Below are 13,833 nucleotides of genomic sequence, written 5' to 3' on the forward strand. Positions count from 1 at the left end.
TCCTGAATCTATGAACAGGAGCTGTTAGCATTGTAATACTAGCTCAGAATAATGAATCTTCAGCGTTCCATTTGATTACATTAGTCTTTTTACGTAATGTTTAGTTAAATGTTTAGTAATAACCTTATCTGTGGGAAAAACTTTCAGAATTACACATTAGATATAATCTCATACCAGTTTATAAACCTATGTATAAAGTGTTAATGATGGTTTTTATCTATAGATATAAACTAATACTGAACTCATTTTCAGTAAATGTTTTAGAGCTTTCTGCTTTACAGAATTGCTGAAGATATTTTATTAAAGGTTGAGAAAGTAGAAAGAAGTTCCAATACATCTTAGCTATTTAATTAATATCTTCACTGACTTTCACTTTTGCTTAACTAGACACTTCTATGCCTGTGGAGGCAACTAAAAAAGACTTATGCCCTTGGATATATGCATTGCTGCTATTGACTTTGACATTTGCATAGCTCCTAGTTAGGAGTAGAATCGGTGAAAAATACAGGTTCAGGTTAATTATTTAGAATTAGATCTAAGGAAGTAAAGTTTGAAAAGAAATTACAAGTAGTGCCTGAATTCCTATTATTGCGTTAACATGCCTTTTGTATTATAATTCATATGTTTCTTGTTTTGGGGGGACGGTGGTTATATTTTTACTCCAGCCCATTAATGACATGTTATGGATAAAACATAATTGAAATGGTGATTTAATATGTGAAAACTATTATGTGCTATATCCTTAGGCATATCGTATTTCCTCTTAACCCCGCCTTAATTAACACTTGTAAAATACTTCTGACAAAAAATAGTTGTGGTATTGGAAACAAGACAAAGGAAGGCAGAGGCTATTAACATTGAGCCACATACTTCTCTAAAAATAACATTCTCAAGACCTATACTTTTGAGTTATGTGACTTCCTATTTATTTACTAGGAGAATGTTGGTAAAATATGCCCATTCTCAAAGCTCCTGGGCATGTGCACAAAATTTAATATATGGTTTTTACCCAAAAAGTCAAATAAGGTAACCACTCATTTGCCCACTACCAGCAACCTTCAGGCAAAAGCCTGTTAAAAGATTAATCTTGGGTTGTCTTAAAAGTCATCAGATTCTGTTATGGTCAGAGAAGTGGAAGAAGTGAGTCAAGGACCTTTTCCTGACTGAGAATATCATGACACTAGATCCCTGATGACTAAATCTGGGGACTATTAGCTGATGCACTTGAGCTGATTTCAGCTGTTATGGTGGTTCATGGGGAAAGTGGCAATCTCTTAAGTAATAAGGAAAACCCATATAAAGCTCTGTAGACCAAAGCCAGCACCTTACTTTCTGATTCAAATTTAATAGGAAAGCAATATAGCTGATGAGCTGATGTTGACATGCTGTCTGCAGCTAATATTGCTAAACAGCTGGATAGCCTCATTGTCTTATTAGCTGAAGCTTTCCAAGTGGTCTTCAGTGGGAGTCCCAGGATAAAGTTCATTGCAGTAATCCATTCTAGAGAATAAAGGCATTAGATAACCATGGCAAAATCTAGATATGACATAATCACTATCTAGCTAGGGATATTCATAATGTTCACTTGGATATAGGTATGCCACTTGAGGATCCAAATGCGTCTCAAATGCAGCCCTTTTGAATATAATGTGGAAAAACTTTCAACAATAGAGGAAAACATCTTCCCTGCTACTCTGTCAAGGCTTCCACTCAATCCTTGCTTGAATTATATTTCCGCCATGCTTTTGCTCATCTAAATCACAACCAAATACTGGGAGAGTAGAGAACCTCTTCATTACAATCTAGTTGAAAAGAAGAAAACAGATGTGTCCCAATTACATACTTATGGCATCTTAGACCTTATCTACAAACACAAGTTGTACCAATTTACATCTATTTCTAAACCGGTTTAGTTAAATACAACTTTCTCATGCAGACAAAGTTTTAGTTGAAAATAGTTTGCTATCATCCCAAACAGCTTCTCATTTTGAATGGGGAGTGTAAGCAATAAAACTCACCACACAACCCGGAAAGTTCTTTTAAGGAAAAAGTTAATTATCCAAAACAACATCCTCAACTAAAATAGAATTAAAGTACTCAAGATATAGCATTCACTGCAATCAAGGATTTGTAAACATTTTGTCAAAATCCTCATGCTTGGGGAAATCAGAGATTGTGGATAGATAAAGGAAACCCTAGTACTTCATATACGATCAAAATTAACTTCAAAAGTCTCTCCTTTGTAAATTTACATAAACAGGAAAGATTTATAGAAGGAAGTATCCTGTACATCACCATGAATTTCTATTTGAATTTTATCCTTGGAGAAATATACCAGATGAACTTTTTTAAATAACAGGTGCCTTAAATTCCCTCATAGATTTCCACCACCACTTCAACAACCATTAAACTCTCTCTGGAACATTCTCACACTAACATCAACATCCTTGACACCACAATTAGCTTCAGCAATAGAACCCTGCAGACAACTATATACAAGAAACCCACGGATCACCACACCTACCTTCACAGATCCAGTAAACAGCCAAAACAAACCAAGAAATTCATTATGTAAAGCCAGGCACTCATATACCACAGAATATGTTCTGAGGAGAAAGTCTAGGATATACACCTTAACACACTAAAACTGCCTTCACCAAACAAGGACGCTCCACCAGAAAAGTAGATTGCATTGTGGAATGGGCCACCTGAATACTCTCAGAGAACTTGCTTCAATACAGACATAAAACCCCCCTCAAATCACACCAAATTGTCACCTAACACACCACAATGAAACCCATATGGGATGTCATCAAACTACTAAATCCATACTTGATGGGGACCCCCATCCTGAAAGAAATCTTTTCTCTTCTGGCTTCAAACAGCACCCCAGCCTCGCTGAGTTCATCATCAGAAGCAATATCCCCCACAAACCAGGGTACATCAACTCAAAGCAGCACCAGACCCTGCCAGAACAACAGATGCAAAACCTGCAGCCATACTTCCACTGCTACAACGATCAACACCCCCCACAACATACCTTTCAAGATCCATGGGTCCTACACATGCATGTCATAACATGTTGTGTACTTCATCCAGTGCACTAAGTGCCCCAATAACAACTATGTGGGTGAAACCAGACAATCACTATGCTCTCTAATGAACTTACACAGGAAAATGATATAAGACAAAAAACACCATATCACCTGTGGGTGAACACTTTTCACAAAAAGCAATCACTCTATATCTGACTTATCAGTCCTCATCCGCAAAGGAAACCGGCACAACACTTTCAAAAGATGAGCCTGGGAACTTAAGTTCATACCTTTGCTAGACTCTAATCATGGTCTTAATAAAGACTGTGGATTTATGGCTTATTACAACAATCTGCAACCCACTAAGCCCCCTTTTTTGTCCTATGATTATGAGAGTGCTAATGGGCATCTTCACCTTGAATGGTATCTTAAAATATATGCTAACTACTTATGCTAAATTATCTGTTCAATCTTGTATTTAGCTGTGACACTCTTAGTATGTGCAGGTCTACACTGCAAATTTACATCGGAGCAGCTGCAATGATGCAACTGCGTTGCAGTAGTGCGTCTGCTGAAGATGCTTTAAGCTGAAAATAACACCACCTGTGAGAGAGGGGGAAGCTATATCAGTAGGAGAAGCTCTTCTGTTGACATAGTGCTGCCTACACAGGGGGTTACGGTTGGTATCCTACATCATTTGGGGGTGTGAATTTTTCACACCCTGAATGACATAGTTACACCGAAGTAAGTATATAGTGTAGACCAGGCCTATCTTTCCCACACCTGAAGAAGAACTCTGTGTAAACTTAAAAACTTGTGTGTCTCACAACAGAAATTGGTTCAATAAAAGGTAGTACCTCACCCACCTTGTCTTTCTAATATCCTGGGACTGACATGGCTACAACAACACTGCATACATTCTTAAATAAGTCCATCTTCAGGATACGGCATTTTCTGCAGGTCAGGCCAGCTGCAAAAACTAAGGCCATAGCCTTTACCTGACCCATCCAAGTACCCAACTAGACAAAGACCAGTCAAAATATGAAAAGTATTATTCAATTTTATGTCACTGGTGTCTGTCTGATTCCCAACTGATAGTGCTTTGAATTTCCTAAAATACAGCTTTGGACCTCTATTTATTGCTTCCCCAGAATCATGAATAAAAACCTCAGGAAGGACCAAAAGGGATAGATTAAAAGGTGTGTACAGGTTACTCTGTGTCAGATTAGCTGTCTTCCTCAGACACTTATAGCCCCATGATTGTCACAACAGAAACTTGAGAGCTCAGGTGCCTTGCCATTGGTTCATTTTTTGGTCTCCAAATAAACAGTGACCAGCAATACCTTGCCAATATGATGTGGTCTTCAGTGGAAAGCATGCTCCAAAGCTGGCGTGAATCATAGAGCAGAATGAAAAGGATGTTGCCAAACCTAATTCTGATTTATTGGATTGGCAGAATTATTCCACTAATCTCCCCAATCCTTCTACACACACACAGATCCAGTCCAATTCACTAAAATAAAATCTCACATCTGACCAGACCTGTGGTTGGCCCATTCCTAATAAAATTCCACCCACCATAAATAAGTGGACTTACATACTGATCTTCTTTCATAACCGACCAAGACTTCTCTGGTAAATGGGAAATCTTTTTTATCATATTATACTCAGTTCTAAGATATGCCTGAAATATAGATATCAGTAGACCTCTTACACCAGATCTGAACTACATTTAATTCTGTGAAGTTGCACCCATTTACACCATGTTTGAATTTCTCTTAGATTTGAACGTATTTTGGTGCCTATAGTTTATTTTGGCCCATATGTACGATTCAGTTACTGAACTGTAAATGTGACAAGTGAGAGTGTTCACTGTCTTCTCTCTGTAGGTTATTCTGATCCCATTTTTGCAGGGGCTGAAGTCAGACCCATGTAAGTTAAGGTAAAGGAAGTGTGTTTTTAAAAAAATAGTTTAAATCACTTAATCACGCCAACATTCGTTTTGGAGAAAAACAGGAATCTGTAAAGGCCCTTCATGAGGGATTTTTCTGGCAGATCCTGTTTCCCAGAAACAGAAGGTGTCCAAAAATAAGGTAAGGATTTTAAAATATTGACATTCTAAATTTGCCTTCACCTTATTTTCTCAATTCCAAACTGTTTTTATGAAAATGGAATTGGAAAGGCTGCCAGCAGCTGAGTAAGAACTTTCACTTGTCACTTTCACTGCTCAGCAGTCATCCAGCTTCAAAAAATACCAGTTTGCCAAAACTAGCTACAGACTCTCTCTTTAGAAGAGTTTAAAATAACTCTTTTTGAAGATATTAATATTTGTTAAACACATGTTATTCTTATTTCTCTGGTGGTTGAAGGTATTTTGCCATTGACCTTGTAACACACACAAGTTAATTTTGTCATGTATTCTTATACACAGAGATAAAGCATAATTAGCTATATATCACAAAGCTGTTATTCCATCTGTTGATTCTAGCTGCATAATAAGATACCAAAGTAAACTTTAGAGTGTCTTTCTAATGTAACCAGAACTTCTAGATTAAGTTATACTGTCTTTTTGTACAGACTCTATTTGGAATTTTTAATTATTTTATATAAATACATATAATTAATATTAAATATTATATAAATATATATAATTAAAATAAATTATTAAACCAATATTATTGGTTAGAGATTAATTATTTGAATTAGTAGAGTTGTGAAATCTTAATTAAATGGTCTTCTGACATTATCGAAGTGTAAAATTTACTTTTTCTTCACCGTGTGGAGAGTTACAAAAATACTTATAATTTTTTAGTACACAGAGTACTGTCCAATAAACTAGATGACTAGGGTGTCTGTTTTACCCCTTATCTTAAAGTGTTGCATTAATTGAAGACCTCCCACATTTTCACCTCTTGCTGAAATCCCATTTAAGTGCTTGTCTTTATTGGTTCCCTGATTTATTTACCTGAACAATTGTTTATAGTGGTATCAAGTGATTGCAGAGAAGGTTATTGTAACTTTTTTTTTCATTGTGAGGGAGGAGTAGAAAATCTAAATCCTTCTTAAAATAGGTTGAAGATCAATGCATTTTCTTAATCTCTGAAGTCACAAAAATTAATTTAGAATTAGAATGTCTTTAAAATTAACTTATATTTTGACATGTTTTTTACCTGCCCCAGAATGTTCAACACAGAAAGTATGCCAGATGGAAGGCAGCGTATATTCATAACTGTCTAAAGAATGGAGAGACTCCTCAACCTGGACCTATTGGAATGGAAGAGGAAGATTATGGTATGTACATTGCTATTTCAAGTAAAGTAATTTTAACAGGTTGGATGGGCTAGTGAATTAAAGTAAATATTGTTATATATGTTTTTCTCCAAAGAGAACTTTCCTATTTCAATTTAATTTAAAATGTGTTAAACATTAGGAGATAGACATTTACTATTATGGATCTGATTCTCAACCTTTCTGTACCATGATCTCATATTTTGGGGGAACCCTTTCCCATCTAACCTTAAAAAAAGGAAGGATGGGCACAACTTCCAATCTGAGAAGAGATTGGAGTGTTGGTCCTTCAAATATACTATGCTGCTTGAGGTGTTCACTAGCTGATGGTGTGGAGAAAAATAGGAACATAAGAACTGCTGTACTGGATGAGATCAGTGGTTTGTCTAGTCGAGTTTCCTGTTGGGGATTAGTACTAGGTGGTCATAGAATAATCTGCTCTCAGGGAGCATTTCTTCCAACCTCTCTTAAATAACAGATTGGTTTGTGCCCTGAAATATGAAGGTGTGTATCTCTTCAAAAAAATACATGTGTGCCAGAGTTGTACATGTGAAATGGGATGAGTGATACATGTAGCAATCAGCAGATACACTTCTCTGCTTATGGTATTTACAAGCTTTCTATTTAAAAAAAAATATTTTAAACTAATACATCCATTCTCTATTTAACTATGTATATTTTACTGTCAACTTTTTTTCTGATAGACATACAAGATATCTCTGTTTGTATTAATGTTTTTAAACTAATCTCTAAAGTGATTCTGTGGTTTAGTTTTACTTTTATTATGTAGTTGACTTATTAGCCTTTATACTTTTAAAAGTAGAGATGAACAGGGTCACCTAAAGGACTGTAGCTGCAAATTATGTTATATACATAACATAGAAATATATTCCTTAGAACATAGTATTAAAACCTGTATAAGTGAAATTCATAAATGTTTGTGAACTGATATTATTTAATCATATTTCAGTGTGATTTCCAGACTATTAGTTTATCCTAGTTATTATAAATGTCTTGTAGTATATTTTTCCTACCAAAGAAACCCAAAGCACTTTACAAACACATGAATCACTGCACTCACCACTGAAATGCAGTTGTGTGTGAGCTGTAGCATAGCAGCCAGTTGCTACAGTGCACAAGTTTAAAAAGTAAAAAATAATGCTGTGTGAAATTGAAACTGGATTCTTGTGTAGTTCTGTAGAATTAGGCTTTGTCTAAAACTGAGGTTTTTAGCTAGTGGTGCAGCTACACTCATGTAGTTGTACTGGTGCAAACTTCTAGGGCAGATGTTGTGCACCTATGTAAACCATGACTTTCATGTGTGCAGCCCTGTTTGACATGCACTTAGTTAACTGAAAAATGTTGTGAAAAGAATTATTGTGAAATGAGTTAGTTTTTATTATAAATGTGCAAATATAGATTCTGCAAATTAAAGCCATTGTTTTATTATTCAGGTTTATAGCTTTAGTGATCACCCACAGAACTCATTTGTTTCTTGTGAAATTGTATGAATGCTAAGCAAAGTGTAGTATTACTGTTAATGTTAAAACTTACATACCACTTCTAATCTTCAAAATGTTGTACAAATATTAACTGATCCTTAGAGTGAGGAATGTAAGTAGTATTATGCCTCCTCTTTTTACAGACTGTGAAACAAGCAAAGGAGGGTAAGTGACATGCCCAAGGCCACAGAAACTGTCAGATGGGAGATTAGAAATCAGTAGTTTTTCACTCTTACTAATGTGCTAAAACCACTACTCTTCACTCCATATCATTACTGGAACTGTAGGAAAAAGTGAAAATTGCAACTCCTATTGCCAGGGTAAAAGTAAAGGTAAACAATGTCTTTGGTTTACTTTACAACTATTACAAATAGTGGGCCAGTTTGTTGTAACCTTGGTTACATTGAATAGTATACAGTGACTACGAAGTCCCATTCAAGTCAGTGGAACTTATTGTGGAGTAAGGTACTGCCAGATGTGAGTAAGTAAAATGAAAGCATTGCTATTCAAAGTGAGCTTGCAATATGTTGATTATGAAAAATACAGGCTATATTTTTTGTATGTTTGACAAGTTTTTAGTTTATTCAGTAAGGCATGATTATTTTAGGCATTAACTCCATATCATATTTTTATGTCTGGGCACTAAAATGACAAAATACTTTTTTCAGAGAACTATTAACATTGTACCAGATATGGCATACATGCCATAACATTTTGAGCTTTGTAGAGCCAAAGATCATATGCAAATAGATTTTTCTGTAGAATATTCTGGAAAAAGATTTTATCATAATTCTTGCTTTGTTCATCCCAGAAAGAAAAGCATCATTGTTTAAACATGCTGCTTGACTTTCCCCATTCCTTTCTGCTTGCTCACTTTCTTCCTCCTCCTGCAAATGAAAAAGTACATGTTTAAATAGAATGAAACTAGCCCTCTGTAGTTTGACAAATTACCATATTTTCCATAAGTGTTGTGGTCCCTGTGATTCTTGAAGACCATACTGTAAGTCTTGGAGATGTTTATACAGTAACATAGGCTTTCTTTCTATAGTTCTGCTCTTGGATTTAGTGGAGGCTTTTGTCAGTATGCCACAAGAGCATGGAAACTTAAAATGACACACTTGATTTATTAATGTGGTTGGAATACTAGTCATAGAGTACATAGGAAGGTCACTCAGGAGTACCCTTGGGTCATGTAGTAAGCTTTTATACCAGTCAAGAAAAACATAGTTATAAGCTGTATAATTATAAATAAAAAAAATTCCTAAATAGACAAAGTATAAAGACTGTAAAATACATGAACTACAGACACTGATATTAGAGAGTTCCAGGGAGCCTTTGCAGTCCTCACAAGAACAAGGATCAATTTGTAAACGCAATAAACCTTGACTCTCAGGAAGGGGAGGTACCCTTCTTATCTGATTTGAGGAAAGTTATGGATTCTAAATTCTATTAGAACCATAGTTTGCAGTAAATTGGAGTAAAATGGTGCACCAGGATAAGAAAATGAAATGATTTGGAAACTGAAATTTTTACATGATCAGTTGAAAAAAAGAGACAGTCTTTAGAGTTCTAGTCTGGGATTCCTGACACCTCAGAAATATGGTTTTCATACCGGTATTTGTGTGATACTCTAAGCTGTATACATGTACTCAATATGGTATTTTAATTAAAAACTTGTTGGTATTGTGTGTCAGAATGATTACGGTAATGTTGCAGATTTGTTACTTTTATGATCTGCTTTAACTATAGATTGCTACCTTCGAAGTAGAAAGTTAGTTTATTATATTTGCCAAGATGAAATATTGATGTAATGTAGTTTTCACTCTGTATAAATGTAGTTTTCACTCTGTATAAAAGTAGTTTAAACAATGTGTGGCAATAAAAATGTGACTGTTAAAGAAGGCAAATATAGAATGATAATTCCCTCACATTGGATCTAGAACTGTAAATATTGCTTTGGCTATATATATTTACAAGAAAATTAGAAATATAAATATTAGATCGCTTTAAGCAAGGCTTTTGTAAAACCATAAAAGTCTTAATATTTACCGTTTGAATTATCAGTTGTTAAAAAGAAAACTATAAAATTGAAGTGTGACGACTGTATTTTTATAGCAAAGTTTTTAAACATTCCTATTACAAATATTTTAAACTTAGATTATTATTGTCTTTTGAGAAACAAATTATTTAATTTTACTGTCATTGACTTACTCTAAAAGATTTATATTTCTTAATGAGGTTATGGTGTGTTCAGATCTCACACTTAAAACGGTTTCTTGAATGAAAAACTCTGATCCAACATCTTTAAAATAACTAATTGCTTAACTTTGAATCAACAACTTTTCGATCCTGTTCAGGAATATTACAACTCAGGATTATATAAAAATGGCCATGCTGCATCAGATAAGTAGTCCATCCAGCCCACTATCCTGTCTTCCGACAGTGGCCAGTGCCAGATGCTGCAGAGGGAATGAACAGAATAGGGCAATCAGCGAGTGATTCATCCCGTCATCCAGTCCCAGCTTCTGGCAGTCTGAGGTTTAGGGACACCCACAGTATGGGATTTCATCCCTGACCATCTTGGCTAATGGCCATTGATAGACCTCTTCTCCATGAACTTATCTAATTCTTTTTTTGAACCCAGTTATACTTTTGGCCTTCACAACATCCCATGGCAACGAGTTCCACAGGTTGACTGTGCATTGTGTGAAGAAATACTTCCTTATGTTTGTTTTAAACCTGCTGCCAGTTAATTTTATTGGGTGACCCCTGGTTTTTGTGTTATGTGAAGAGGTAAATAACACTTCCCTATATACTTTCTCCACACACATGATTTAATAGATCTCTATCATATCGTCTCTTTTCTAAGATGAACAGGCCCAGGCTTTTTAATCTCTCCTCATATGGAAGCTCTTTCATACTCCTAATCCAGTGATCCCCAAACCTTTTACCTCACATCTCTCCCTTACCCCTGTCTGCACCCCCTGCACTCTCTCCAGCTGGGGCTGGGAGTGGGGCCATGGTTGGGGCCGGGGGCTGCATCTGGAAGGTGGGTCAAGGTTTTGGGGGGCTGTGGTTAGGGCCAGGGAACTGAGGCTGGAAGCAGGGCTGCAGTTGCGGGAGCAGAGTTGGGGGCCATGGCTGGGAGGCAGGGCCAGAGCAGAGCTCGTGACAGAGTGTAGCAGGATGGCTCTTCCTCCCCACCCCCTCTGGGGGCTGGCCCGAGCCCTGTTGTGCCCTCCCTGAACATACCTCTGCGCCCTGGGGGGGTCGTGCCCCACCACTTGGGGACCTCTGCCCTAATAATTTTTCTTGCTCTTCTCTATACCTTTTCCAATTCTAAAGTTTCTTTTTTTTTACATGGAGCAAACAGAACTGCAGTCAGTGTTCAAGGTGAGGGAGTACCATAGATTTATATAATGGCATTATGATATCTGTCTTATTATCTATCCCTTTCCTAAGGGTTCATCACATTCTTTGTTTTTTTGCCTGCCACTGCAAATTGAGCAGATGTTTTCAGAGAACTATGTACAATAATTAAGATCTTTCTTGAGGGTAACAGCGAATTTAGATCCCATCATTTTGTTTGGATAGTTGGGATTAGGTGTTCCAATGTGCATTACTTTGCACTTATCAACATCTGCTATTTTGTTGCTCAGTCAGTGAGTTTTATGAGATCCCTTTGTAACTCTTCACAGTCAACTGTGGACTTAACTCTCTCAATTTTGTATCATATGCATATTTTGCCATCTCATTGTTAATCCTCTTTTCCAGATCATTTGTGAATATGTTGAACAGTTCTGGTTCCATTACAGATCCTGGGGAGACTCTGCTATTTACCTTTCTCCACTGTGAAAACTGACCATTTATTCTGACTCCTTTCTTTCTGATCTTTTAACCAGTTACAGATCCATAAGAGGACCTTCTCCCTTATCCCATGACTGCTTACTTTATTTAAGAGCCTTTGGTGAGGGATGTTGTCATAGGCTTTCTAAAAGTCTATATCCACTGGATCCCCCTAGTCCACATGCTTGTTCACACCCACAAAAAATTCTAATAAGATTGGTGAGGCATGATTTCTCTTTACAAAACCCATTGTTGACCCTTCCCCAACATATCATGTTTATCTTTGTGTCTAACAATTCTGCTGTTTACTAAAGTTTCAACCGATTTGCCTGGTACTGAAGTTAGGCTTACTGGCGTGTAATAGCCAAGATTGCCTCTGGAGCCTTTTTTAAAAATTGGCATTACATTAAGTATTCTCCAGTCATCTGGTACAAAAGCTAATTTAAACAATTGGTTACAGATCACAGTTAGTAGTTCTGCAGTTTCATATTTGAGTTTCTTCAGAACTCATGGATGAATACCATCTTGGTCCTGGTGACTTATTACTATTTAATTTATCAGTTTGTTCCAAAACCACCTCTAGTGACATCTTGATCTGGGACAGTTCCTCAGATTTGTCACTTAAAAAGAATGCCTCAGGTGTAGGAATCTCCCCCACATCCTCTGTGATGAAGACCAGTGCAAAGAATTCCTTTAGCTTCCCCACAAGTCTTCCACGAGTGCTCCTTTAGCACCTCTATCATCCAGTGACCCAACTGAATGTTTGGCAGGCTTCTTGCTTCTCATGCATTTTAAAAAATTGCTATTTGTTTTTGTGTCTTTTGCTAGTCACTCGTCAAATTCTTTTTTGGCCTGCCTAATTATACTTTTACACTTGACTTGCCAGAGTTTATGCTCCTTTCTATTTTCCTTAGTAGGATTTGACTTCTGCTTTTTAAAAGATGCCTTTTGCCTACTGTTTAACTATGGTGGCATTATTTTGGTCCTCTTACTGGTTTTTAATTATTATTATTATTATTATTTGGGGTATATCAATAGTTTGAGCCGGTATTTTGTAAAAGTTTCCATGTAGTTTGCAGGCATTTCACTCTTGTGTCTGTTCCTTTTAATTGCCATTTAACTAGCTTCCTCATTTTTGTATAGTTTCCCTTTCTGAAGTTAAATGCTACTGTAGTGGGTTTCTTCACTATTTTCCCCCTTACAAGGAAGTTAACTTTAATTCCATTATGGTTGCTGTATTCATCTCTTGGACCAGATCCTGTACTCCACTTAGAACTATATCAGGAATTGCCTCTCCCCTTGTGGGTTCTAGGACTAGCTGCTCCAAGAGGCAGTCAATAATGGTGTCTAGAAATTTTATCTATGCATCCCATCCTGAGCTGACATGTACTTACCCAGTTAATATGGGGATAGTTGAAATCCCCCATTATTACTGGCTTTTCTGTTTTTGTAGCCTCTCTAATCTAGGTGAGCATTTCACAATTGCCATCACCTTGTCAGGTGGTTGGTAGTATATTCCTACTGCTATGCCCTTATTATTCAAGTGTGGAATTTCTATCCATAAAGATTCTATGGTACTGTTTGATTCATTTAACATTTTTGCTATATGTGAATCTATGCTTTCTTTTATATATAGCAACATTCACCCACTAGCACAACCTATCCTGTCATTCCTATATATTTTGTACCCTGGTATTGTGTCCCATTAATTTTCATTGTTCCACAAAGTTTCTGTGATGCCTATGATATAAATATCTTCATTTAATACCAGGCACTCAAGTTCACCCATCATACTATTTAGACTTCTAGCATTTGTATACAAGCACTTATAAAATTTCTTAATATTTAGCTGTCTGTCTTCATGTGATATAATTGATGGCACTCTTTTTTGTTTGACTGCTTCTCTTCAGTTCAGAATCTGTACTTTATCAACTTTATCCTCTGATCTTTTCTAGAATATAGAGTATCCCTTTCAATAAATCCTCCCCTAAGGGTTGTCTTGGTTGAGCCATGTGCTGCTCCACTCCTGTCAGCTTTACCCCTAGCCCATAGTTTAAAAGCTCCTCTACCACCTTTTTAATTTTACATGCCAGCCGTCTGATTTTGTTTTGGTTTAGGTGGAGCCCATCCTTCCTGTATAGGCTCTTCCTTTCCTAAAAGGT

At 36.5% G+C, this 13,833-nt stretch overlaps 1 protein-coding gene across 3 annotated transcripts in view; it reads left to right on the forward strand.

Moving 5' to 3' along the window:
- Positions 1-13,833, forward strand: part of VTA1 (vesicle trafficking 1) — a 75,903-nt gene that overhangs the window by 46,060 nt on the left and 16,010 nt on the right. For all 3 annotated transcript variants that reach the window (XM_067542338.1, XM_067542339.1, XM_067542341.1), the window contains exon 5: positions 6,215-6,326. In XM_067542338.1, coding sequence (XP_067398439.1) covers positions 6,215-6,326 — 112 coding nt within the window. The remainder of the gene's footprint in view (positions 1-6,214; positions 6,327-13,833) is intronic.

The sequence above is a fragment of the Emydura macquarii genome, unplaced genomic scaffold, assembly GCF_026122565.2.
Source record: "Emydura macquarii macquarii isolate MOO-44397 ecotype Brisbane River unplaced genomic scaffold, CSIRO-AGI_Emac_v2 contig_705, whole genome shotgun sequence".
NCBI lineage: Eukaryota > Metazoa > Chordata > Testudines > Chelidae > Emydura > Emydura macquarii.